The sequence below is a fragment of the Thunnus maccoyii genome, chromosome 11 (assembly GCF_910596095.1).
Source record: "Thunnus maccoyii chromosome 11, fThuMac1.1, whole genome shotgun sequence".
In the NCBI taxonomy this organism is placed as follows: Eukaryota; Metazoa; Chordata; class Actinopteri; order Scombriformes; family Scombridae; genus Thunnus; species Thunnus maccoyii.
In genome coordinates, this window is record NC_056543.1 from 16086047 (window position 1) to 16113973 (window position 27927).

The 27927-nt window shown below is 40.8% G+C and overlaps 1 protein-coding gene across 6 annotated transcripts in view; it reads right to left on the reverse strand.

Moving 5' to 3' along the window:
* Window positions 1-2527: 2527 nt before the first annotated feature.
* igf2bp2a (insulin-like growth factor 2 mRNA binding protein 2a) overlaps window positions 2528-27927 on the reverse strand; it is a 64871-nt gene continuing 39471 nt past the window's right edge. For 5 of the 6 annotated variants that reach the window (XM_042425938.1, XM_042425936.1, XM_042425937.1 and 2 more), the window contains 14 exons: window positions 25329-25377; window positions 21832-21883; window positions 19266-19329; window positions 17724-18014; window positions 17119-17253; window positions 12699-12821; window positions 10898-11033; window positions 9111-9248; window positions 8504-8572; window positions 7651-7773; window positions 7203-7277; window positions 6853-6984; window positions 6214-6327; window positions 2528-3992 (listed from right to left, as the gene is read on the reverse strand). In XM_042425938.1, the coding sequence (XP_042281872.1) occupies window positions 3894-3992; window positions 6214-6327; window positions 6853-6984; window positions 7203-7277; window positions 7651-7773; window positions 8504-8572; window positions 9111-9248; window positions 10898-11033; window positions 12699-12821; window positions 17119-17253; window positions 17724-18014; window positions 19266-19329; window positions 21832-21883; window positions 25329-25377 (1600 nt within the window). In that variant the 3' untranslated portion in view covers window positions 2528-3893. Of the gene's footprint in view, window positions 3993-6213; window positions 6328-6852; window positions 6985-7202; window positions 7278-7650; window positions 7774-8503; window positions 8573-9110; window positions 9249-10897; window positions 11034-12698; window positions 12822-17118; window positions 17254-17723; window positions 18015-19265; window positions 19330-21831; window positions 21884-23800; window positions 23860-25328; window positions 25378-27927 lie in introns of those variants that run through there. The other variant, XM_042425941.1, reaches the window with a different exon arrangement.

Below are 27927 nucleotides of genomic sequence, written 5' to 3' on the forward strand. Positions count from 1 at the left end.
GGGGCTCATTCTAAGGTAACAAAAACACAACAATTCTTATTTTAAGGTGATTATACATTAATTAACACATACTTATGAATATTATATTCCATTTCCCGCCACAACCGTTCCGAAGATGCCACTAAATTCTACACACCGCACCTTTAAAGAGCCAAAAACACAAGAGAGACAGAGGTCTGAAGAGTCCTCCGCAATGCAAGAAAAGAGCGTCAACTTCAAAACTGCTCTAGAAACTACTGCTGACAGTCAAACAAACCATGAGTGAAAAGCTGTTTTCTCCGAGACATGTCCTACTACGGCGAAGCAGACCACCACAGGAGTCATGCGTTGCGAGTAGAAGCACCGTACTGCATTCATGTGGGTAAGGTCAGGGTATTGATCAGGTCTGGTGAGCGATCATCAGTATGAGGTACTGTACTGGCTGTGGGGAGGCTTGTTTAAACAGCCTCAGGCATTGTGTGAGTTTGAGAGACCTTTTATGTTTTTTTATTTTAGCACTGCTAGTCTGTGTTCACTGGGACAAAAATGATCTGCCTCATCTTATGACACAAGTCTGCCCTCCAAAAGGTTAACAAAAAAAAAAAAAAAAATCAGCTCTCAACAGTTAAAAAAACTCCAAAGACAAACACTAACTTTCACTAGATCATTCATTTATTTAATTCTTTTGCCCTACATCAGTTTTAGTAACTAAAGTCAGCCTTTGATTCTGAGAGGTAATTCTGAAATGTACAGCACAACAAAAAGAAAAATTCAAAATCGGTAGATCGATGAGAAAACCACTTAGAGAGTCAGTTTTTGAGGGAAGCTGTGACCACTCTAAACTTCTCTCAAAGTCTCTCTCACGATGCAGGTGCAGACTGATAAGTGTTATAGCGAGACAGAGAATGATGCATTTATGTGTGACTCTATTGTACATGTTTACAGATATACAGTTATCTTGTCGTACACAGTGACATTTCATCGACTAGAGTTGTTCTACATTCTACACAGAAGACTAGGGTTTTACACCATGTTCAAGAGTCCTGTCAGTGTATTTTTGCAGCTTTGTGTTTTCTTCAAATCAACCCCAGAGTATGCTGTTATCAAATAGAGCTGGTAAGATAGGGTTGGATTGTTACAAAAATTCCTTTTTCACAAGTGAATAAACTTCATTGTTTTGTTTTTTTTTGTTTGTTTTTTTTGTTTTTTTTTTTTAAGTCTCAAAAAACCTGGAGGTACAGTCGGGAAAAACAGGAGGTACAGTTGGTTAGTTTCTGTTTCTATCAGCTGATTTATATTGTTTTCTTTCTTTGATTGGTGAAATCAGTACACAACATCCTCATTCAGAACCACTTCGGGCAGGTATGTACCCCTTAGATCCTGCTCTTCATTCCTTTCTAGCAAAAAATCGATTTGGAAAAATCCTTTGACGTGTATCATTAAGAGGTTGTATGGCGTCCAGGCAAAGACAGTCCAACAGAGTTGACTACGGTTTACAAAGTTTCACTTGTCGGCTGGACCTGAAGAGTTTAGAGATTACTGTAGATTCTCTTGTTCTTTTTTTCATTAAAAAAGAAAATTAAAAACGCTCAAAATGATCAGTTAACAAGGCATACAAAATGTGGAAAAAGGGGAAATGAAAGATTGGACTGAGGTACCCTGAAGCCTGAGGTAGATCACAATACTGACATGCGCACTGTTCACATCCTGACCAAAGTTAACGCGGTGGTTCACTTTACTGTTCTCCCATTTTTTCAGGTTTTTATTTATATTATTATTCATAGTCTAGTTTTCAAGAAAATAAACACTTCCCTTCAAAATAATATGGCAGTGTCCCACTGAGGAAAAAAAGAAAAGGACTTTGTTTTCTTTTGTTTCTTATCAATAGCTCTCATCACAAAATAGGAAAAAAATAGATTCATAAATATTACTCTCTCTTTTTATATATATATATACACACACACATGCGCACACGCACACACACATACACACACGCGCGGAGGAAGCTGTGCGTGTTGGCAATAACCTTGCGTCTGGAAGATGAAGCTGATGGGTTCGATGTCTTGATAGGTGACGAAATAAGGCAACAAGCTTCCATGGTCTCCAAAGTAAAGCACAAAGGGGACACCAGGACCTGCGTGTCCAGCGTACTCGCACAGCAGTCGGCCAGCTCGCAAAATAAACGAACGAAAACAAAAGCGTTAAAGTAAAAGGAGAAAAAAAAAAAAAGAAGCGAGAGTGAGAATGACAATCTGTGTGTGTCTGTGCCGCTGGCCTGGCCTGCTGGACACGGCAGGTGGGGGGGTGGGGGGGATTTTTTTTTTTTTTTTTTTTCTAAAAGGCTGCATATCGTACATTCACAGCTGTCATGTCAAGCCGTTTTAGAAAGCTCCCTGACAAGAGAGGGTTAAAGCCAAACGCGGCTGCGGTCACGTTTGTGGTTGTGTGTGTACCACAGGTCATACAGTGCCTCCCCATAAACTCCCACCCTATATCTAATTTTTCCTCACTGCCACTCCATAGGTATGCACTCTCCCTCCCTCCCCTCCCCTCCCCAACCCACTAACCGGGCCCTCGCCTCACATTTTGTTTTCGCCCTCGTGACGTCCTCGTAAGGCTGAGCGTGTGGCGGTGCACATTCAAAATACCTGTCAACAAGCAAAGATGCACCGATTGTTTGCTTTTAAGACGTCAATTTGCTCTGATCGTTGAGGAGGATGTCTTTTGACACGTCCTTTTGATTTTTTTTTTTTTTATCATCAGGACAATAAGCATGAATGTAGATACAGTCTACTCTACAGCATGGGAGAGTGATACCCAAAAAAAAAAAAAAAAATCCCTCTGTTGCATTTAACTTCTGTTGAGCACAAGTGGCAGTCAGTTCAACGTTATCAAAAGGCTAAAAAGGAAAAAAAAAAGAAAAAAAAAAGTGTTTCTTGACGACAAATATTTTTATCCTATTAAAAATAACATTATGATTGATGAGAGAGAGTGATGAGAACGTGATAGCAGAAATTAGCAGAAAAGAAAGAAAAAAAAGTGTAGCATCAGATATGAATGGTGCGAAACATTTCATAGGGACGTTATCTTTTGCGTTGGCACACACACAGGCTTGTTACAAAAATTCAGAACCATTCACCATATTACTAACGGTGGGGAGGAGGGGGGGGAGGGGTGCTCGTTTTGATTTCAGTGACCTAAAATATGAACAAATGAGGGAAACCGCTGTATGTGGCTGCTGCAGCCCGATCGATCTCTGGAACAAGCAAAATATTAAAAACAACACCAAGACTTACTGTTATTTTGATAGACAAATAACAGTTCATACTGTCAGTGTGTATCAATATACTTTTCTACCCTGTATTAATACTGCTAAGGATATTTAATCAAACTCTTGTGAGAGAAGGCGTCCATTGTAACTCACTCTTGCTCTAACCCAAAGTATGAATCACAATGCCTCACCTACGCTCGTGTTAATACAGTTGCTTTTTCTGTTAGGCCTATGTTAGTCCAACTAAAGAGATAACGTTATGCAGGGCGACATACTACTTCCTGTTTTACCTTTTTAACTGTGAAGACAACAGTTCCCAAATTCTCTGCCATTTCAACTTTTCTTGATTTTTTTTTTGTTGTTGTTTTTTTTAATTGTTTTGGTCTTTTTTTGTCTGTTTTTGCAGTTATATCAGTACGGTTTCTCCCACTCTATCTGCTCTCACAGGGCTGGCAGTGCACACAATGCCCTCAGCCTTTGGCTCTCACTTGTTTCCCCCCTCGTGAAGTTCTTTGGTTTTGATCCCGGTGCTGCTGGTCTGCCCTGCATGTCCCCCTTGGCCTTGGCCTTTGTCTGGGTAGGTCTCTGTCCGTTTGGGAGGGCTACATTCATTGGCTGGCGCCCACTGGAGCCACCCCGCTGGTCACTTGGAGTGGTGCGGTGACACGGCGGCGCCCTGCTGGTGCTTCTGTTCCTGTTGTTTGACCTGCTGAATGATCTCCCGGATCTTCCTCTGTGCAGTCTGTTGGAAAGACGTCACATGCAGGATGAGGTGTTAACTGAGACATGACAAGATGTCCATATGAAAATAACAGCAAGTTGATAAAGTACAGTACAATAAAAGGGAAAGCAGCTCCACAATGCTTAAAAATAGCAAACAAATATAATGAGCTCTAGTTGAATTTAAACTGTCATCAATTTCTTAAGGTTTTGTCAAAAATACTCCTAGTGTAAGTAAGATTAATGGGATCTGTAGTTGTTGAATGCTGACAAAATAATTGTTGATGGGTATGTTCATGATTTTAAAACATTAATCAGGTCATACATACAGTACTGTGCAAAAGTTTTAGATACTTTAGATGTTTAGATTCTTATCTATTATGCAATACCATCAGGGAGGCGTCTGAAAGGCCCCAAATTTATTCTGCAGCATGACAACGACCCCAAACATACAGTCAGAGTCATAAAAACCATCTTCAGTGACAAGAAGAACAAGGAGTCCTGCAAAAGATGGGACGCCCCCCACAGAGCCTTGATCTCAACATCATGGAGTCAGTCTGGGATTACATGAAGAGACAGAAGCAGCTGAGACACCTGAATCCACAGAACAGCTGAAACAAATTCTCCAAGATGCTTTGAACAACCGACCTGACAAGTACCTTGAAAAACTGTGTGCAGGTGTACCGAGGAGAGCCTGTGTTGTTTTAAAGGCAAAGCATGGTCACATCAGATTGGCATTGATTTCATTAAGGTTTCTTGTCTTTCGTGCAATTTGTATGAAGTTAACTGATAAATAAAAAACTATTAATGGAATTATTTTTGAGAGCATCCTCACTTTACATTTAGCGTTACTTTTGCACAGTACTGTACGTATATTGAGGTATAAGTGATGGACGGTGGACAAAATGAACAGTGTAAAAATTTGTTCCACAGTTTATCTGAAGCTAATATAAGACTTAACAGTTTGGGTTATACAAATTAAGTTGATATTTTCCAAAGTTACAGTTGTTTTTAATACAAAATTCCCTTTTTTCATTACTGTCCCTGCACTGAAGCTCAACAAGGAAACACAAAGAGTGAATTTCATACAAAAAAGACTGTTACTTTGTAAGATAACCTCTTTATTTGTCCGAATGAGATTCATAGTAGCTTCATATTTTGACGACCCGCTGATACCAGTCAGTTCAGTAGCAGATACGCAATGAGAAAAGAAAGCTCCTGTTTCATGATTCAGCTTTTGACAACCATCGATGAAGGATGAAAGAAACGATGAAAGAAACCCCTTCTGTGGCCTTGGTGTATTATAGTAATAGTAAAGTACATGTGTCACCTTCAAAGCTGCCATTAAACACACACCTAAACATACTTTTACCTCAAAATGGTAAATAAATACATAAATAATTATTTAGTCTTTAGAGCATGTACACCTATGGTACACAGACAAAGGTGATTTCAATTATTCTGTCTGATTAGACCTTTTCTCAGGTGTGCGGGTGTGCGCAGGCCGTGCATGATTGTCACTTTTGTGTTAGTTTTGTTGCAGCTGTAATTTTTACACCTTTATCATTGTTATTAGTACACGAGGCCCAGTGAACTCACATAATTATCATAAATCCACCCAGCTTCAACCTGAGCAGAGGTCTAATTAGCCAAAATAACCCCTGTGGAGGTTTGCAGGGCCTTTAACTGAGTAACGTCAAACATTTACATTTAATTACTTATTTTGCTCTTTTCATTCAGTTTTTTTTTATTTATCTTTCAGTTGATTATCATCTCGTATACATTTAGTGATAGTAGATACTGTATGCAACAGTTAGTTTTGGTTTCAGTTTAAATGTATTATGCATAGCCATGGTACGCTCACACAGGCGTTTTTTGATGATTAAGCTTCTTCTCAGGTCCACCCTGTGGGTGTGTATAGACAACGCATAACTGACATCCTCCTGACTCTCGTGTTGACGCAATTCAAAACTAAACTGTCTCAGTGGAGTACGCTGAAATCAGCTATAATGTCAACTGATAAATAAAATTGGATGAAAGAGTGCAGAATCGCTTTGACAGCCAAAATGAGCAAAGACACAAAACACAAACCAAACAAAAGTGAGCAACAGTCACAAGTGAGGCACATACATAGCTGCTCAATTAAGAGTTGTTTTGAAATGCATAATTTGCACATTAACAATGTCACCCTCGTCAAACTAATCATCCAAAAATAACCAACAACAACTGTGTGTTTTGCATACCTGGCTGGCAAAGAAATGCCCACTGATTTTCACAAAGACCTCGTCGTTCTCGTCTGGAGTTTGGTCCCGCGGTACGATGACCTCAGCGCTCGTAAGGTTTTGCAGCTCGTTCACCTGGAAAACAAACCAGTCCAGAGGTCATCGTGTTGTTCTGCATTTCACCTCCAGCCTGACTTCTAAAACACACTGACATCACTTGTAAAAGGTATCAAATTACAGTAAACAAGGTACTATTTGATGTACAGTGTGGAGCACTTTTACTGATATTTATTGCGCTTGTGTTAAAATCTCTGTATATAATTATAAATAGTAGCTCATCTCAGTAAAAGGTTTCTAGTTTAAAAAAGAAAATGTCGTTAAAACTGATATTTTCCAAAAGAACAGAGTTCAGACTACAGTAGGTGGGAAGTGGAAATGTAAAAATAAATTGCACAAAGAACAGGTTTCTCTCCTTGCTGACTAATTTTTTTACCTTTGACCAAACACATCTAATTATTATGGAGATGTAAAATTGCCCCTTTTGATGTAAAAAGTATCTGTTTATGTCAGAATAAAATAACAGACTTTCAAAATTACTCCCAAAAGACTTCCGACCTTAACCGTAATTCAGTTCATTTTCTCTCCTGTGCATCAACTCACCGTCTTGCCGCCTTTACCGATGACCCTGCCAGCTGCAGTCGAGGGAACCTTGATGTGCGTCTCCAGTTTGACCTCTTCCTTCGCTGAGAAGAAGTTCTCCTCTTTCAGCTTTCCAAATATCCGACCTTGGGCCTGGAATACAGAGGAGGGTATGAGGCAAGGAGAGACTGGGGAAAATGGGGATACACAATGATCCACTGCTGTTTACTAGAATACAGAACGGATGATTTTTGAAAAGATGTTTATGAATTTCAAGCAGCAATTTCATCCTCAAAAATGTATGAATACAATTTCAGTATAAAACTGTCATTTTTAACAAACATTCATGCGCACATTCATGGTATTTTTACCTTAAACTGAGCCTCTGGGGTTCCAGTAATGATAACCATCCTCTCAGTAACATCTGGGCTCTCAGCTGGGGCGATCTGACATACACACAGAGAGGAGTTATGGAGACAAATAAGGACAACATTTGGTCGAAAGCTGTTGAGCTTGTTCTGTTGTAATGCATTTAACGGCTGCATCATCTGAGAAGCCAGCAAATTCTTAAAACGCCTTAAATTACGTTACAAAAAACCACTGACCAGCTGTCCCACCTCCCTAGATGGACCATGAATAACCTCCGGTGTGGTCTGCCAACTTGATAACTTCACCTTAACGCTCGATTTGAGGCTTTGAAAAATGCATTTAACCCGTATTTGTGGACTCAACCCTACAAGTTGATCAGAGAGGGTTTGACCACCTCCTTCCCCTTCTCGCTGAAGTGAGCACTTTACTGACACACGCTGACAAACCCACCTTAATGGAAGCTCCAGCAAAGTGGGCAAGTTGTTTGATGTGCTGGCCCTTCTTGCCAATCAGAGCTCCGACTGCCTGAGTTGGAATAAAGAGGTAGACGACCTCCTGTTCTGGAGCCTGTTGCTAAAAAAACACACACACACAAAAAAAATCAACATAACCACACAGTAAAAAGATGTTTTACTACACTTTTACTCTACTGCTGACGGTGGCAAACATGCATGCACTGACAACAGAACAGACACAAACACTTGATTTAACTTGTCAGATACTTGAAGAGCAGCCGAGAACGATGACACCACATGCAAGCAAAGCTAAATTGAACTCTCTTCGAGGGTTTGCGCTTTGGGTAAACATCCCACTTTGGCTGCGTCTGAATGGAATATTTCCTATTAGGGCCAATGGTTGCCCTGTGTTTTTGTTTTTCTTAGCATGGTAACACTCATGTACTTGAGGTTTATAAAGTGAATTTTTACGAGCCACAGGACAACTCTAGGCTGAAAAGTCCCCATCCAGAAATATTTGTGGTGTTCTGGTGAATGGGTGATGGTACGCAGGAATGTTCGACTCACTGTCCAACGCTAGACGCTGACTGAGAGGTTGTCATGGTCTGTTATTTATGTCTCCCTCTCTATTAGTCTTATATCTTTTCGCAGGAGTCTTGTAGGAGTTCTCCCTTGCCACACACAGGGAAGATAACTTTTCCTAAGCTTGTGTGGAAAAAAACATGGCTTTCAAATTGCCCTCTACTATTCAAAATAATCATCTAGCAACACAAAACACAAGAAGTGAGCAGGAGAGTCTCCAATCACCACGGCAACATTGACTGTAGTGCAGATTTAAGGGAACATACTGAGTGCTGGTGGGGGATGGCACTTGCTGGAGGAACCCCGTACAGGCCACTGAGATGTGAAGAGTGACTCTGAAAGTGAAGTGACAAGCAGACCGATCAGATGGCGCTCATACTAACACACATTCATTCACACACGCACGTACACAACTGGAGCTCCTATTAGGGGAATTTCAGGGCATAAACTCTGAGTGAATCACACTCTAACTTTCTTGACTAGGAAGCACGCAAATACATTCTCACACTGTGTCTCACACCACTTTGGCTTGCCTCAGGCTATGAGTGGAGACTTTGATTTACAGACAAACTGACTCATCTCTGGAGAAGATGGGGGAATTCTGGTTGTTTCAAACTGTGTGTAACATCATGCAAGAAGTCATCACACTATTGTTTTTTCAAAAAGCATTTCAGGGGCACCCGGTTTACTATGTGTTGGAAACAAATTGCTTTATCAAGTCAAAACTAATTCCTTCAGGGATTGTGCGTTGCTTTGCTGGGTGAATAAAACCAACACTCGACTTCCAAATGAGGTATTCTTTATCTTTTTTCCCTCTCACCTTTTATGGTTGTGTGTGCAGAGGTCGTGTGTGAAAAAGGAGCGTGTACTCACTAAGAATGGGTTGTATCCTGCTGGTGCCACAGGGGTCACTGCACCGCGTGGTCCAGCAGCAGGGGGCAGCACCGGCAGACCAGAGGAGAAGATGCCCAGAGCGTTCAGGTTCAAGCCTGGGATAAGGTTGGCCTGTTGCTGTTGAGGAGAGACAGATTTTAGTTACGAGCTGAAAACTACAAGAAAAGTGGGGAAGACTTCATGACAAACTATAGAGATAAATTAGACACAGCAGTGGATTAGTTTAAACTGATTTTAAAATGGGTTTTACATCCACAGGCATCCATGAGTTATCCTTTCTGTTGCAAGAGGACGCTGACTACTATAGTTTTATCTGCAGTGAGCTCAACTTCTACCGCTGATAAGAAGTGAAGAGTAAATGCGGAAAAAAACGCATCACTCCTTCTAGGTGAGCATATTCTTTTTTACTTCTTTTTTAAAAAAAAATAAAAAACACCCTAAGGGCCTTAATTCTTTAACTGTCCTTTATTTAATCTGACAGCAAACTGAGGTCACAGAAACAAACATAAATCTTGCTTTTAATGTTTTCCTCTTACATCACCTTCAAGGAGAGAAGAGAAATGAATGTGTCCGAATAAATTTAAGGTGAAAAGCTGCAGCCATTCAACTCAATCAAGAAAATACACCAAACATTCTCTAGTTTCCAGTTTATCAGATGTTTTTGTTATGTTGAATTGAAAATATTCGGGTTTTGGATTCTTACTCAGACAACACAAGTCTTTAAGAGGCATTTTTCATCTTTTTCTAATATTTTATAGACCAAATTTTTGATCAATTTATCAAGAAAATAATCCATAGATAATGAAAATGAGTTGTAGCCCTAGTTAGGTGAGTAGATCCTTTACTACTGAACCTCTAACTGCATTATTTATACTTGTGTGTGTGCTGTGTATGTGCATGACAAAAATATTTCAGTCAGCTATTCTGGTTTTCATGGCCGACAACACGCTGTCTCCTTTCACTTCCTTGTTACTTTTCAAAGTTTTGTGTAATGTCCACGGTGTCACGCTAGATGGCCCTAACCGCTTACTGTGTAGACACACGGTCCCAACAGGTGCCAGGACCGCTCACACCAGCCAGCACAATTTGACTGCATGCTGTGTGATACCTCTTGATGATTATTTCCAAGCCGGCATTCGGATCGACGAAAATTAGGGAGAAAATTGGCAGCGTGCATGCAATTAACGGAGAATAAGCGGTTGTAGTCTGAGAAGCGACAGTGATTCTGAATCTCATCTGTGTGTCACTGCGACGGAGAGCGTGCGGTGTGTGATATCGTCACTATCTCTCCTCCTCTGAAGTTGACCTCTCTGGCTGCGGCACCGGTGATGTCATCAGGGCAGTGTGAAAGAGGAGCTGGGTGAGGGAGCAGCCTACAGATATCAGACGGATGCTGGGAAACGCAGTGTGTTACAGCAGACACACAGCGGGGGGGAAGTGAGTGTGAGTCAGAGGCTCTGTGAAACAGGCACACACGTACGCAGACACGCAGTGCTCACACACTCGAGTCACTGATGAGCTATTTGGTGATTGTTTACTGTTATCCATTTACTAAGCACACAACAACCGGTATTACTAATGCTGGTCGTGATATGTGTGAATGGGAGGGCGATATCATCCTCCTGTGTATCATCACTCCACTCTGTTGTTCACCTGTCAGTCTATGTGAGTCAACCTGAGATCATTACCCTAAACACACACACACAAACACACACAGATGAGACTTTTAAAAGGCCTGCAGATGGTAACCTTTGAGTTCGGCTTACATTTATAGCAGCAATGTCATTCTCGTAGGCTTCCCTCAGTTTCTTCATGATCTCCGCCTCGGCTTTACAACACGCCTCCAAGCTGCCCTTCACCGTGATGGTCCTCTCAGGGTTGTAAATGGTTAAGTCTTGTAACCTGCAAGGGAGATCACACACAAACACACACACACACACACACAAATAAGTACTCCCATTATGCAAATACAAACACAGAGAACAGGCACAGTCATATTCTGCTCACATATTTTCTCAGAAGGGCAGCAGATTTTAATTGGATTTCCTGTGTTTGTGCTTATCTCACTCAAGTGTTACTGTAGGTTGTATCATTGCTGTCAAAGCTGACGGTAAAATTATTTTCTTAGGAAATCAGAAAAACCATCTGCTGATGACAGAATTCTGGTAATTTAGTATTACACTTCCATAAAGTTTAACAACTCACAATAAAAGAGAGAGAGTGGTCAAAATCCTGACTTTAAGCTCTCTAGTATGAGTCAAGCTCAAAAAAGCCTGGATCCTACACTTCCCATAATGCAACTCAATGGCATCTTTCATTAGACCCTCCCTTCCTGGTTCTTTTAAACTCCACACCTCCAATTTGTAACACGGGCTTTCCGGGAAAAAAAAAAAAAAAGTCTCCAAGACCAAATTTAGATAAACCAGATGACATCATCAGGATTATTTCCTCAGACTTGACAAAGTCTTCTCCAGAGCCGCAGAAGAAATTTCACAACCACTAACCGTGATGAAGGTCAAGATGCAACACAGTGATGTGCATACACAGATAAAATGGAGTCACATATCCTTGCCTATTATTTTCTGAATAGAAAAACTAGGGTAAAAGAGCCAATAGAGTGTAAAAACACTGCTGCAAAACATTTAGCTTGATCTCTTTATTTTGTGTAACAGCTGAATCACAGCTCAATCTCTCTGGATTTAACCACAGTTAGGTACAAAAAAGTTTTAAGCCTTTTGCGAGACACATATTTTTCAAATCACGAATGATGATGCTCACCTTGATCTTTTTTCCCCTCACCTTTGCAGGAGCCTCAGAGAGCAGGTGAGCTGAAAACAGCGCCACTGAGCACATCAGTCATATCTAAACTAAATCTTTTTTAACGACTCTATAAAGTACATGATGGCTCCATAAACTACTTTGGCTGAAAGTTCAAACAAACAACACCTTTGGGCCTTTGTAGCAGAACCAGTTTATTCTCTGCTCAGTGTCTGTGGACGTGGAGAACACTCCAAAAGGATTTCACCGAGCCGTGAAAATTGTACGTACTGTTTGCCTCTTCTTAGAAGGACCATCTCCTTCCCGCTTCTTCTTTCTCCTCCACTCTGTCTCTTTCTCAAGGCTCATTATGCCCTCAGAGCTCACAGAGACAGAGCAATTCATTAGCCCTAAATGAACGAGGGCTGGTGAGCACAGTCCGTTAAATGGGGTGTAATCACCACCTTACTAATATCATGTTCTGGAGTGAAGGAGCTGTAATCAACTCTTAACATTTGTTCTCTAACAACTCAGTTAAGTGAAACCACACGCTGTGAAGGCTAATGGGCACGGAGGGAGAGAGGTGTGGCGCCAAGAAGTTGAAGTCACTGCCTGTTATTTGTGCATTGGTAAAATTTAAGTACAAACTTTGCCTTTGAACTTTGAAGTATAATTGCTGCTATTCAACAATGCCACTGTCATACAAGCACTTAGTGAGTGTGTGTGTTTTCCTCAAGGTGCTAATACAACCAGAAGCGTAGCTGCGGAGCACCGTGGGTGCGTGTGAAAGTAGCAGGAGAGGCGACTTACGAGGAGATGGTAATCTTGGTCCCTGTCTCCTCCTCAATCTTCTTCAGGTTGCGGCCCTCCTTCCCAATCAGTCGCCCCACCAGGCTGTTGTGGGCGAGGATTTTCAGAGGGATGTCCTCCGTCCTGCATACACACACACACACACACACACACACACACACACACACACACGTGAGGTAAGATGACTGGGCACAAGCTCCGCTGGATGTCACTGATGTGGTGTGAGGAATGTTATGGTGTGATGGGGATGAACAGGAATGTGGATAGCTGCCCAGCATGAAGTGCTGTTGAAAGCACAGGGCACAATGTTAAGACACAAACCTTTCGTTTAATAGTGTGTAAATGATGTCAGTGTCTTTTGGATAAAATGAAATACTTTAAGTATTCACACGCGGATTTTGTGTCCACATGCACCCAAAAGTTGTTGCTATAAAAATAAACTGATCAATGTGGTTTACAGTAAACAAGAAAACAGCTCAGAAAGTGCTTCTGGTAACAGAATGTGAAGAGAAAAACAGGGTAAAATATGCCTATAAGACCCTATAAGCAAGAAAAAATACAATAAATAATGAAGCAAATTTCACATCAATTTTTTTCAACAAAAGAAAAAGATCAGATAAAAAAACTTGTTTTGATTCTTCATCATTTGCATCAGTTTCCTTGAAAATCTCCTGAAAAAAACCAATGTAATTCTGCACAAATTTTAGGCAAAGTTGTGGCAGCGTTCAATTGGTACACTTCCAATTCATTTATTCTAACTGATTACGAAGCACCTGAGTCTGTGCAACAGCAAGTCAGCTGAAAATGCAAAAATGTAAAAACTGTGTCCGGCAAGCACACAATTCAATGTAACGAATAAAGTTTATAAAAATGAATGAATTATTAATGGACAATTACTTGAGATAAATGGAGCAGTTCTTTCAAAGAAATTCCTCTGGAAATCAACAACTGCTTTCAAACGCAACACAACTAACTAAAATAACTAAAACAACAGTCTCAGAACTCTATTTTCCCTGTAATTAGAACCAAATTACACAGTAATTTCTAGGAAATAGTAAATAACTAACCCGTAAAATAAAGCATCTCTGATTTATTTATTTATAAGTGTATGCATTTTTTTTAGTATAATTTTGATATAATCTATATTGTGGGGTGTGAGTGTGAATGTAAGTTGTGGTGGAGGGAAACCAGATGCTGTGGTTGTTTTTGGGCTGGGTCACAGGCCTACTGGTGGTGGGGGTGTGTGTGTGTGTGTGTGTGTGTGTGTGTGTGTGTGTGTGTGTGTGTGTGTGTGTAAGGGAGGGGGTGGCAGGTCAGAGCACGTTATAATCTTTGAGTGTGGATCTGGGCTGTGGGGTGAAATTAGTTTGGGGTGAGCTGTGGGGCAAGTAAGGGGAGATGGCAGTGTTGTGAGTTTAGAGGCCAACTTCAGTAGTTTGGGTTTCACAGGGTGTTGGGCCCCTTAGATGCGGTGAAATTAGAGGGTGTGGGGAAAGCGGAAGTGACAGGTTCATTTCTGCAGGTGTGGCACCCATGTTGAGGCAATTTAAAGGAAACTACTGGTGGCATTTAAAGCTACAGCCCACTACTATCTACAATGGCTTTATGACATTATGACATTGATATTATGGCTGTCATTCAAGATTCATATTCAACATTTGACTCAAAAATTAAAGATTAAACTAGGCTTGTATAGAATTAACTTCTTCCACTCCCACCCCCCTACCATAGATCCATTTTTTGGGGGAACAGGGGATGTTTAGGGGGAGATGGCAGGTCAACACTATATGCCACATAGAAGTGGTATACATCATCTGAAAGCTGGGAGCCTGAAGATTAATTTGACATGCAGTTTAAAACTGGTTGTCAAGTTTTACTAGTAATAAATTTGTAATGAACATTGTGTTTTGGTTAGGCGTCCATTCAAATTTTTAAAGTTTAGAGTGTATATGGGCTTTGAACATTATAATGGAAGTATATGATAGCCATTCAAATGCTCATTATGTCTATAAAGTTGTTGCAGCAATTTTTGGGTTGATATCATTTGTTACACAGATTTGGTGCGACCATTTTTGACCACTCCAGAATTTATAAAAATGGCCAAAAATCCCTTCAAAATACCACATTAAGACACCAAGACCTTGAGGAACATCATAGAAAAATTTATGCTGTGATTTGGTATCAAAAACCTTTGACATTTGGAGATTTCTGTAAGAATTGCATTTTACAGCGATTGGATGGCAAGTAGAGGCAGCAGTGGGGTCTGGAAATTGCTTAGAAAGCCCTTTATTGTCAATAATATACCTAGGAAATCCAAACATCCTCTGAATGCCTCTAGTTTCATCCTGGAGGTCACAATAGGCCATTTTATACAGTGAGGTCAGTTTTCAAAAGATCGTCTCACTACAATGAAAAGGCTACTATGGGGATTAACATCATCACACATGAATACAATTGGACTCATTGAATCCAAAAGAGCTTTCCAGTCATACCCAATTCATATAATTTCCAAGACTGTTTAGGGATCCCAGTATGCAGAAATATTCAAATACACCATTTTTAGAATAGACAAAAATACCAAAAAACACATTCATACTGCATGCAAAAAACTGCATGAGATTAGCATAAAGTGGGCATGTCTGTAAAGGGGAGACTCATGGGTACCCATACACCCCACTTTCATTCAGATATCCTGAGGCGAGTGGTCAGTGGTATAAAATGACCTATTGTGACCTCAACTGGCCATGCCAGTTTTTCTCTCACCAAAATTTAGCCTAACTTTGGAGCATTATTTAGCCCCCTTCCTGACAAGCTAGCACAACATCCAATACCAATCCAGTACTAGTCGATTCCTTAGATCGTCTAGTTTCATATGATACCAGTATCTTCACTGAAGCTTTAAAACTGAGCCAACAACAGCCTCTGAAAGACAGTAATGTCACCCGCCGACATCGACATCCTCAAGGAGTTGAAGAGGTTAAAGGCTATCTGTCTTTTTTAAACCGTTAAACTACTGTGCAGTTAACTTAAATGCTTGTAATTGATTATGGCAATATTCTGTATTGTCATGCTGCCCCATCATCAATCCAGCAGCTAAACTCTGTTTATCACAAACGACAGATTTCATGCTCATCATTGTTCTCTGTATCACAAGATTGGATGGACTCCCTCACAGACAAGAAGAAATAATCATCTCATGATAATCATCTATAAAGAATTGTTGAAGCTTCCAAACATCTCTTCTCTCATTTAAATCATGTAATTACAGTGCATGATCCAGTAACTATAAATATCTCATATGTTCGCACTAATGTTGGCAGAACTGGTTTCAGGTACTAAATACCTTTTACATGGAATGAACTGCAAACTGCCTTCAAACTAGAGTATTTCTTTCCCCTTGGAGATTTTAAAGCTTCACTATCTGATGTTTCTTGTGACTCTTGTTACTGTTTTTATTTATAGTTTGTTGATTGCGTCCTTCTGACCTTAATTGTGTTGTTTCTGTTTGCTGATTGTGTGCTTGTCTCAGTGTTTCTTGTTCTCAGGTCTCTCTTGAAAAAGAGATCTCAACCTCAATGAGACTACCTGTATAAAGTAAAGATTTAAATAAAATTTAAAAAAAACAAACATCTGGTTTACATTTCTCTGAGTCATGGTGTAATGTACGCTGGTGTATGTTTTCTTTTCAACCTTAGCAAACTTTAACACAATAGAAGAAGAAGATACAAATGTGGCCGCAAAGTTTTAAGACCTAACTTCCTCTGGATGTCAGGAGATTGACAGGAAGCAAAGTGTGATTTCTATCACAGCAAGTTGTGAAAAGTTTTATTTAGAAGCAATGCTCAAGATTTTCATCCAATCAAACAGCCTGAAATACTCTCTGGTGCCATGAGAAGTCTTTGAATGCACACAAAGACACAAAAGCACCGGGTGCAATCAAATGGCAAAATAAGCAACCCAATCTGAAATCTACAAATATCTCTAACAATGCTGGTAGTGTGCACACATCACCGGGAGTACTGTAAATGAGTGCAGAACCCTTGACAAACAATACATTTAAAGTGATAAACAAAGATAAACACGGGTATTATGTGTGAAAGGTGGGTGATGAAGCTCAAAGAGTTTAAAAGCTGCAGTATCTTGTTAAAAATGTCAAGCCCAATTAGACATGTTGACCTCATTTCTTAAATGCTAAGCTGCGATCACATGTTCACACCGTGTTTACTGTGTTAGTGGTCCAAGCCAGAGAATGCACAGTGAGATTAAAAAGTGTGCAGGCAGGTTAAAGGATGAGATTACAGTCTGCACACATTATAGCTAATCTCCCCCATGGAAGTGTATACATGCTCTGGATAAGCACATTCAAGTGTGTTTATGTGCATGTTTAGGAACGTTCGCGTGTGTTTGAGTGCCGACTCACGTCTTGGTCTCGTTGGCCTCCTTCTGCATGATGTCCAGGATCATGCGGCAGGCGGAGGAGCAGCCCTCCGGAGTTGAGTGGATGGTAATGGGCTTTTCTGCCGCACCTGCATTTTCCTTCCGATGAATGTCCACCCTGGGAGAGGGAGAGAGAGAGAGGCATGGATACGACATAGACAGAGTAGAGTAAAGACAGAGAGAGTATTAAAGTCAACTCTGCTTACATTGCATATTGATTTGAAAGAAGCAAAGAGAAATAAAATTGCAGTGCTGAAAAGAAAAACAAAGATATCAAAAAGGGAACAAACAAATCAAGATAAACTGGGAAATATAAGGCAGCAGTAAACATGCCATCCTCTACTCATGAAGCACTCATTATTCGGGCATCTCATTTCCAAATATTATTTCACAACTTTTCTTGTAAGCTATCTTGAATCCAACGTCAGACAATTGGACTTCATTGATTTTTTTTATGAATTCAAGCTTCAACAAAATTAGAGCAGAGCTGTCTGAGAGTTAAAAAGACCATGAACAAAGCAGGAAAGACAAAAAACCACCAGGAAAGATTTAGCGTGATTAACGAGAGTCTTCATCAGAGTATCTTACTTGGACTGCGTCTGTTTGGTGACATTCTTGATGGTGAGGCCCTCCTTGCCGATGATGGCTCCCACGAACTGAGTAGGCACGAGCATGCGCAGGGGGAAGTCGTGTTGCCGGGGGCGCAGAGCGCCGAAGCCTCCTGAGGGCCCAGGCTGAGGAGTGCCCTGGTCCCGGGACGATCGACCCCCGCGCCGTGTGCGAGCAGCCTGGACGGGCGGAGCAGCATCCATGTCCATGATATATGACACGTTGAAGGAGTAGTCGTCAAACTGGTGTCCTGTCAACTTCTCAATGGCTCTGGAGGGTAGTGAACACAAGGTGGAGGAGGAAGAGGAGCAGAAGATGATGAGGAGAGAGAAAGGAAGAAGAACAAAGGACGAGACATAAAGAGGAGGAGGAAGAGGAGAGGGAAGAAGGAATAAGAGAATAAGAGGTATGCGGCATAATAATGATGAGTCGATGTAAATCACATAAATAGATACATGAATACAATAAAGAAATACTGTCTTAAATGAAAGATCAGATATCTTCTCAAGTCTCTGATATACTTGCTTTTAACGACACATGTACACATGACGGCTACCTCGCATTTACTGTGCACGTCATAAGGAATGAAGACATTTAAGCACATAAACAGTGGAAGTATATAAGGATTTGAAGCAAAGTCGGCAGCACACTCTGAACAAGCAACAGCAACAAAGGTGGAAAGATTTAAAGAAGCACTAAGACTATGTCCACAATATGCCGGCTAGTTTTTTAAACTATGTTCATGTGTGAAAACGAAGTTAAAGAAACATCTGAGCAAAGAGTAAAGTGCTAAATCTCATCTAAAGCCAACGCCTGGCAGGGCGCTGGCTGTGATGTACTCTGTTTTAATACAGCTGAATTCACAGTTTGGTTTTTGTCATTAACATATTTTACTGTTTGTGGTGTCAGTGTAGTTTTGATTGCGGATGAAGAGTACTACCTCTTAACCCATCAATCATTCCCACATACAACAGCTGCACCGTGTGACTGGAACTATTTGAAATGAGTGATCACACGGAAAACGAGAGACGACAAAAGGTTGTCTTCTTACGTTTACTGCCAGACGCACTACAACAGCAACTGGGCAGGATTACATCATCGTTTTCCAAAAGGCTGGCGGTTTGAAATTGATCCACTCTGGAGACGTTTGTAATGCTGAACAATCTCGGCTTAATGTGAACAAACTCTAATAGAAACTTGTTGCTGCTGCTGCTCTTTTTTCTGCTGTGATCTCAACATTAACATTATAGTAGCCTCCTTGGGTGTCACCGTTTTTAATTATGCTTACGTTCTGCAAAATCGAGAAAGATTTTCCAGTGTCAGCCAGAGAGGATTTGACCTTGATCCGACCCTAGTGGATATACTTTTTAATCCTCCAGGTACACACAAAGAACACAATGCGGACAATACTGATTGTGTTGCAGCTGCTTGTCTGTGCATGTACGTTGGTAAAAAGCAAGTGTACCCCGAGCCTTATTCTTGCAACTTGACTGCATCAGAGAGATTATTTGTGCTGCTTACTCTTTAGCTTCCTCCTTGGTTGCGTACGTAACATTCACCACTGCTGTTTCTGTATCAGTGTTAACTGTGGAGAAAAGAAAGGCGGAGAAAAACAAAAACATGAGATACAGTAAATAAAGGTGTGGCCACATTTACACATGCACATAGCAGGTCTTTGTAGATGAGTTAGACACGCGTCCAGGTTCCCCTGGTGACCTAGAGAGCCACTTGTCTGTGTGAAACCATTATAGTCATCGCCGCACTGGCTTCCCTCCAGACCCCGCTGCTGCCTCTACAGATAGGAGCTGCTTAACACAATAGCCTCTCTGCCACTTGCACAATAACAGATTAAAGTTTGACATGACAGGCTAAACAAAGCAAGTAATCTGCGCAAAAGTGCAATGCAATGCACAACACAGACACACCTTGGGAAGATTTGCGGTCCTGTGCTGCTCAGTGAGTAAAGAACAACGTGCTTAACATGCTTTAAAAGATTGAACTGTGAGGTCAATTTGATTTATATTAACTGACATCTATTTTGATAATCAATTAATCATTTCTTATGATTTAACATCTCAGGATGTTTTAGGTTTGGATTGTCGTTTGGACAAAACAGTTAAAGCAATTAAAACACAGAAAAAAGTTAGCTGCAGCCCTAAAGTGAGGACAAGTCTCACAAGTAGTGGCCTCTGAGTAATGAGGCTGAACTGCAACTTTTTTCTCTGTTGTCTATGAGAACAAGCATGAAAATCACTTGTCTATTATACTAAATGTTTTTTTGAAATTGTTTTATATGAGGTATAAGTGTGTAATTAACTTTTGTGGTATATACACGTTTGCTCAACCCATGTAATCTAATTAACCTTTTCATCTTCTGGAGAATGTAATTTTCAGTACCTGATTGTAGAGAGACTAACAGTGATAGTAAGAGAAAAGGGTTTCAGAAATGAAGCATGTCTTATTGATGAAACGCTTTCTGATCTATCAAGGCCTCTGTCAGTAGAGACAAATGCGTCTCTGCTTTCTCAAGGGTGGATCTCTATTTGTGTGACCGCTAAATGTCAAAATAATGAGTCTACAAGGAAGCCCTTTCTCTTTGACTGTGAGGATTGGTGCCAAAGCTGGCAGAAAAGACATTTACTGCAGATGCTTTAGATAGTTAAACAAAAACAGGCTAATAAACTCCATCTCAACAATTGGCAAGTTAAACACATGAACACACAATCGCCAAAATAAATGAGCCAAGAGATACGAGGTATGTTGCCAATATCACAGAAATAGTGAAAAAGAAAAGTTTCAGAGTGGACTTTTTTTTTCCTGTGAGATTTTTTTTTTTTTTTTTTTTTTTTTAGAAAAGTGAGGCATCATCGGAGCGATTCGCTCCATCAGTGAAAAAGCAAACTTCCAAACCTGCTGGTGCGTGGCGGACAGCAGGTTTGGAAGGGTTAAAACCAGTGAGAGCGCCCAGCTGGCTTAGAGAGGGAGAGTGGGCAGAGCCTGGCACGGTGCCCGGCCCCGGTGCTCACAGCCAGCTCTGCCCCGCCCCGCCACCGGCAGCCTTCACCATGCCACACAAGAACATGGGACTCCTCCAAAACCTCACCCTGTAACCAGAGCGCACGGGCGCAGGCACACAAAAAGTGACAGGCAGACAAGGTGCGCAGACAGGGTGTTGGACAGGGACACGGAAAGCGACTAAGACGGGGACAGACGTGTCTTTTGAGGCTTTCGTTGCACACTGAAACTGTGCAACTGTGACGTTCGGAAAACCGAGTTGTAGGATACAGAAGAGGAAATGCCGCGCTGCTGTCTGGTACAGTAAAGATGAAGTAGGCTGTTCTACAGCAGCGCCTGGCTTCTCTTTTAGCACCTGTCATGACTACAGTGGGTGGAAGTTGGTCTTGGCTGGTTAGATGCACAGAAAGGCACTCTGCTCGTCAGTGTATGTATGAGGATTTGAGTGAGTGTGTGTGCTGTACGCTTCTACAACTCGTGTGTGGAGACAGGGAACAGTTCCTACGGATAGCTCTACTGCTGACTACCCCGCAAACACACACACACACACACACACATAAACACACACTCCATCAGACACTGCAAAACCCTCGCCACAGGCGCCTACAGTGTCCTCCCCCATTACCACGACGCACCTCCCCAAAACTGACGCACGCGCAAACACATAAAGGCATAAACACACACACACACAGACACATTACTACTGGACATCTGCCATGTCTGCCCACTTCAATCCATACGCTGTGGCCAAGGGGGATCCGAGGCAATTCACAGTGCTTATTATAGAGGCTGCGTGTAATTCAAACGCTCTGCTCCCCGGGTCAAACTTATGAGACGCACGTGCACACAGGCATGCACGCACGCAGACAAGATGATAAAAGCTGATTTATATGCAGAGATGGGTTATGTTTAGATAATGGGTGTGTGGGTTGATGGTAACGAGGAAGTCACACAGGGAGACTTGACTCACTGGGAGGTCTGTGTGTTGCTAAATAAGACACATGTGCATTGAACATTTGGAGCCAGATGATGAGATGTGCAACTAAAACCCAAGAAGAAAAGAGTCCTGTACCTTGTTCCACGTTTTCTACAGTACCATACTGAGCTAGAAGGCCATCCAAAACCTGGGGGAGAAATGAGAGAGAGTTAGAGGAAAAAGTACAACACATGAGCACATGGACAGACACACAAACACATACGCACAGGTCTGGTGCTGCTTATGTGGGCCAGTGTTCAAGACACAATGAAGCAAGTGGTAGTATTAAAGAGAGTAGAAGAAAAACTGGAAATTCAGGGTTATGTTGCGAAAGAACAAAAACCTCATTTAAAATCACTTTGACTTTTGTAATACTACAAATTAATTTTAAAAAAAACAGCCTTCTAAGATAACCTTACTCAACAGTACTGTACAGTATGTTGTGTAATTCACTCAACTTGTCTAGACAGGGATGGAAACTTAAAAAATGAAATGCTAAATTGCTTATTTAATATTTCAGTTTCAACAAACAAGACCAGTGGGTAAACATTTGCAGATGGACAAAAGAAGTAAGTCGAGTGGCCATGAGTAGTTCAGATACGGCTGTAAGAACACTTACTGGCTTAATAAGATGTGAAATAACTGCTAAAACGTTGGAAAGATGACATTAGAAGAGAGTGTTGGTGGATGCCGCATTCATGCAATGCCAGCAGAGGGTGAAAACAGAAAAACCTCCCGTTTGTTCACACATTATCCCAAGATGTTACACTACACCCCAACTGCTAGCCTAAATCAGCTGTTTTTATTACATTTTTTTAATCATTTCTTTAACAAGAGAAACCAGATTCAAACAAATTCAATTGAATTAAAGTGAATATGGGAGTTTATTTTAATGCTCACTGCTGTTAGCGATGGCGGCTTTACTGTCATGTTTGTTCACATTTCTTTACTTCTTTTCGCTATGTGGGAGATATCGTTTCTGTCAGTAATTTCCAATATCTTTAACTGAATTACGACTAGGAGGCTGACGTAAACAGTTTTTTACCCTCAGCTGCTTGTAATTACAGTCTGAACAAAATGAATGCTGTACATGGGAGAAAACAACTGTTACAATGATGTACGTACGCTTACTACTAGCTAGTAAATCTTTTTTTGAATGCTAAAAACTTTATTGTTGTTTAATCAGGAAGAGCTCAAATTAATAGCAAGTGCTGTAGCAGATACTCATTTATCTTAGAATATTGGTAGTAAATCAGAAACACTGCCAAACAGAAACTGTCAATGAAAGATTGAAAGAGTTACTAGCATGGTTCACTATTAACACAGATATATGAGTGAAGTAAGTTTTTAAAATATTATTAGTCATTTTTATTATACTGGCATCATATTTGACACTTAACCTTTATAGTTTAGCATTTATTAATGCCATACAGGGCTGTAGACGCACAAACACCCATTTACCCAACTTGCATCTATTAAAATAACATTTATACACACTTAAGTTAGCATAAACACTGGCTGAAGTCAAGGAACAGACATATAAATCACGATTTTAACAAATGAGTTGAGATGCTGGACATATATTATAAGTGAATAAAAGACCTAAAAGCATGCGACTAACTATGAGCTCTTAAATTAGGCTTAAGTCTGTAACATTACTGTTGTTTTAACTGTCCAGTGCATCTACCTGTTGCTGCTTTAATGCGTTTATAGTTTAACATCAGTAGTTTAATAGTTATACTCTGAAACATAACATAGCTTCCTTTTTGAGAGTTAGATGACCTGATCGATCTCATGTCTGTGCATGCAGTATAGAGCTAGAAATAGAAGGCAATTAGCCTAGCTTAGCATAAAGATATGAGGTAAGGGGGGAAAGATAGCCTGGTTGTGTCTGAAGTGAAAAAATACACCTACCAACAGCTCTAAACCTCACCAATTTATGCTTATTAATTATTACATTAACAACGCATAATCAGATATTTCCTTCTTACATCAACTACTAATTCTGAAACAAAAAATATTTATCCCTGTATGCATAACATATATAAAGAAAACAAAGTCATACTTGCATCTGCAAAGGATTGTCAGGAAAGTGTTATTTTTTGAAGTTGGATTGTTTGACAGCACTACAGATGTTTCCTAGCAACCGATTTACAGAAACTAAAACAAACCAAAGTCTCAGACATTCCTGAATTGGTGCAACCAGATTTAGTAAATGACAAGTCTGAAACTAGGAGTCACTGTGAACAGTGAACTTTACAAACAAACAAAAGCTGTAATCCAAAAGTAAACTTCAACTTTAATTGGAATCTGCTATAACTCCAAACATTATTATAAGATATTTTAATACAGGGACATTACACAACACTGTGTTTTAAATATTAAAGTTTTCTGGTGCTGTTTCATCAGTAACGTCAGTGATAACAGTTGAGAAATTCAGTTCAGAGATCAAGGTTTTTTCACTAGTTTTGGTATTCTGTCATGTTCCAAATATTGATCTATAGAGACACTATTGGGTCAATTTATTCATCCATCACAGCTCTTGTGGGCTGCAACAGAGTAGCTGGAATTAGGTAAGACCTGGTGCAATAGGAGAAAACTGATATGAAAAAAATGGAAAGTCTACTGGATGTCGTTTGTCTGATGGAACAGATACACTTTTATTTTAATCAATAAGACTGTCTACACAGGCCATGTAGCAGCTTGCACCATATGCACATAAAAATTAGTCTATTTTCTTCTGTTTTACACACTTAACTACAGTGATTGTATGTTGGGGCTCTGAGTGCTACGGTGGCCCTGAGGTGCAAAACACAACAACAAAACAGAAAACACAACATTTTAGAAACTTAAACGCAGCATTTGTTGTTGTGTTTTCCACCTCAGGGCCACCGTAGAGCACTGCCAAAACACAGATGACCTAAACTCTTTAACTGTGCCTGAACGCATCCTGTGCAGACACACAGATGGAAGCTGCTGCTCTGTTAAACGTGCTGCTCACGCTACGTCTCCTTTGTAAAAACAGCATAACTGAGCAGCAACGGCGAGAACATGACCACCACCAAAAAACCCTTTTTGTTTTTCTGTGAAATGAGCCACCTTTGGATTGCCAGGTTGCATTGAAATGTAAAAGAATAAAATAAAATCTGGGACTTTTTATATGTGTCAAACAAACAGGGAAGCTGATTTGCCCAAGTTGATATTTAAATTCCTTTAATGGTCCGGAAAGTTTTGTGGGTTCTCTAGGAGCTTGTAGACAAAACCTACTGATACGGTGGAAAGCAACAAGAGAGTCAGCAGGCATGAAGACGGAGACACTCACACTGAGAAAAACAACTCGGTCCCCAGCAAGGCTACAGATGTTGACGCACACTCACATTGTCATCCACAAAGTAACAAACACTGACGTAGACATAAGCACACACACATAAACACAAACAGTTAAGCCTAGAGAGAAATGCAGTATAAAGCCTTGTGACTCATTTTCGGGAAAATGTTTTATATACTACCTGGTGCTGTTCAGTGTCCACACACACACACACACACACACACACACACACACACACACATACACACACACACAAACAACTGACCTCCCACTGTAGATGAGGGGGAATGTTCCGGATCTGGATCTTCCGACTCCTGCAGAGATGAGAGACACAGACGGAGTGGATTTAACCGACCTGAACCACAAACTCACAGACACTTAAGAGTTACAGTCATCTGTTGTGTTTACAGCAAAGCCAAACTTTACATTTATACTGTATATAGTATATATACAGTACACACATTAGCAGCATCAGCAGCTGAGACGCAAAGACATTTCGATAACGAGGGCAGAAATGCGGTCAGAGTCGATGTGATTTCACTTTCTACAACACCCACAGTTAATTTGACAGTGTCACAAGTCAAAGGACTGACAGACAGAAAGGTGTGTAGATGAGGATGTTTATTACACGGCAGATAGTGACTTTCAGTGACGCCTCCCTCCAAGTGCTAATTCTCACTACTCTCACTACAAGTGGTGGGAGTGACACAAGAACATGAAAAAAAAACATTTGTATGATCCATCACCACTGACAGTCATAACTTAACAACTAAAAAAAAAGATATTTTTATTTAAGATTTGTCCCTGAAAGAAAAGAAGTAACTAAACTGTGAAGGAAGTGATTTAAATCACAAATAAGAAATGATAAAGATGAATTTAACTTTCACACGATAAAATAATCAAGTTGTGCTAAAGTCGCAGGCGGCATTGGTGATGTCATGTGTTAAATTTAGTCATGTCTTAGATCACAAAGACAGGCCTCCTTTGACAGAAATGGTCCTGAGTGAACAAATTTGAGCCTTAAAGGGTGTTTTTTGGTTTGAAATTGAGATAAGAGAACAAAAGAAACAACCAATAAACATTTTCATTTGTTCCTTGACAATTTATCCCTCTTGTTTTCAATTTTTATGCTCATTGTTTGTTGCTATTTAAACACAAAGTGTGGAGCATGTTAAATGGTGGCTGCTCAAACCTTTGTGAATTTGAATTGTGATCAACAACAAAGACGTTCAAACCCCTGGTCATCATGTTTTACTTCTTTATCTAGACAAGTCAGTCAGAGAAGACAGTGTCCCTCTCTGCCTGGTCGTTTTGGGATCCAGAGCTTCCACACAGCCTCTCTCTGCCTCCAGTGAGCGTGTCAGCTCAAACAGCAAAGCCACACAAACCGCCCAGTGACCACAAGCTGTTAACAACTACATTAACGTGAGAGCGTCCAGCTCCGCAATGAGAGCTGCTGATATAAAAAGCAGAGAGGCTGGTGGAGAAAAAAGCCACACTGCTGAGCAACTGTATCCTAAAAGCCCATTTAAGAAGCATTCTGGCGCACAATTAGGAGGCATTACAGGAGCGAGGCTGAAGGACAGAGGTAAAGAAATGAAGTAGAGGGGGAAAGGTAATGAGCGATTATTAGAGGTGGACCTTAGTTCAGGAGGACACTCTCAGAAACACACATTTCTCCATCTAGGTTTTGCATCTTTCTCTCCAAATACGTCTGGGTGCAAAAGACTGCAGGTCAGAATTTCCTGTCAGCAGTGAGGAGAGGACGAGAGGACCGAGCTGGCAGCTGGACATGAATGAATGACTCTGTCTGATTGTGGAGCTCGAGGAAAAAAAAACCAAGAGGAGAAACACAGCGTCACACGGATTTGGGACAGCCCTTTCCTCTCCTCATCCACCCAACAACATTACAAACACATTATTTTTAGAGTAGAATATGTTTCACATGTAAATCACATCTGCACTATACTAACAACTCTGTAAATCTATGTTAGTGACTTTAAATCAGTTTGAAAGGTAAATACTTTCATAAATACAACGACAGGGAAATGATTTAACTCTGATATATCCTCTGTCATGTGTTTCCAAACAAACAGTGGACACAAAAAACACAGAAAACTGATAACTGCCGGTTCATCCTACCGCATGGTGGCCGGAAAGCTTTCTGTCACTGACGGTGGTTTAAAGCGAGTGGTTCGAGGAAAGATCTCTCTTGGCAACCAGTAGCCAAACAAGGCTAAACCGATAAAATCAGTCTGTGCCACTAAAGCACATCACCTTTTTCAATGTAGTAAACAACCTCCTGCCATCCAAAGGCAGCCAATCGCTGAAAAGCATTTAAGGCCAGCTCAAAGCCTCAAAACAGCCCCAAACGCTGGCATCCCTGAGCTGCCGAATATGGAAACTAAAAAGCTCCTTTCATTCAGCGCCGTCTGCTTGGATAGCACACGAATTCTGAGGGCCCTGGTCTCTATTGTGTTTTTGCTAATTGATTTGCCAACTGTAACCTCGATGTGATGTTAGACTGCTCCTGGAGGACTGGGCAGAGTTTGGTGTAAACGTTTGTCTCAATAAGACTGCGCCATTGATCCCTCACGCCACTCCTTTCTCTTTATTTTCTTCTCTGTTGCTCGCACAGGTTTTAAAGGCCACTTGCTTGTCTGTCATTCTGAAATATGCAGAGGAAGCTTCCTGGATGGACATCTTTTGGAAAAAGTGACAGTGCCTCCCAACAGTTCTTCAAGGTCTCATTTTCAGCATGCCTGTGGCTGCAGGCTAACCATAAGATCACTGCTTTCTGTCTGTCTGTCTGTCTCCAGGGAAAGGAAAGACCCACGACACATGCCACCCTGCTACATACACTG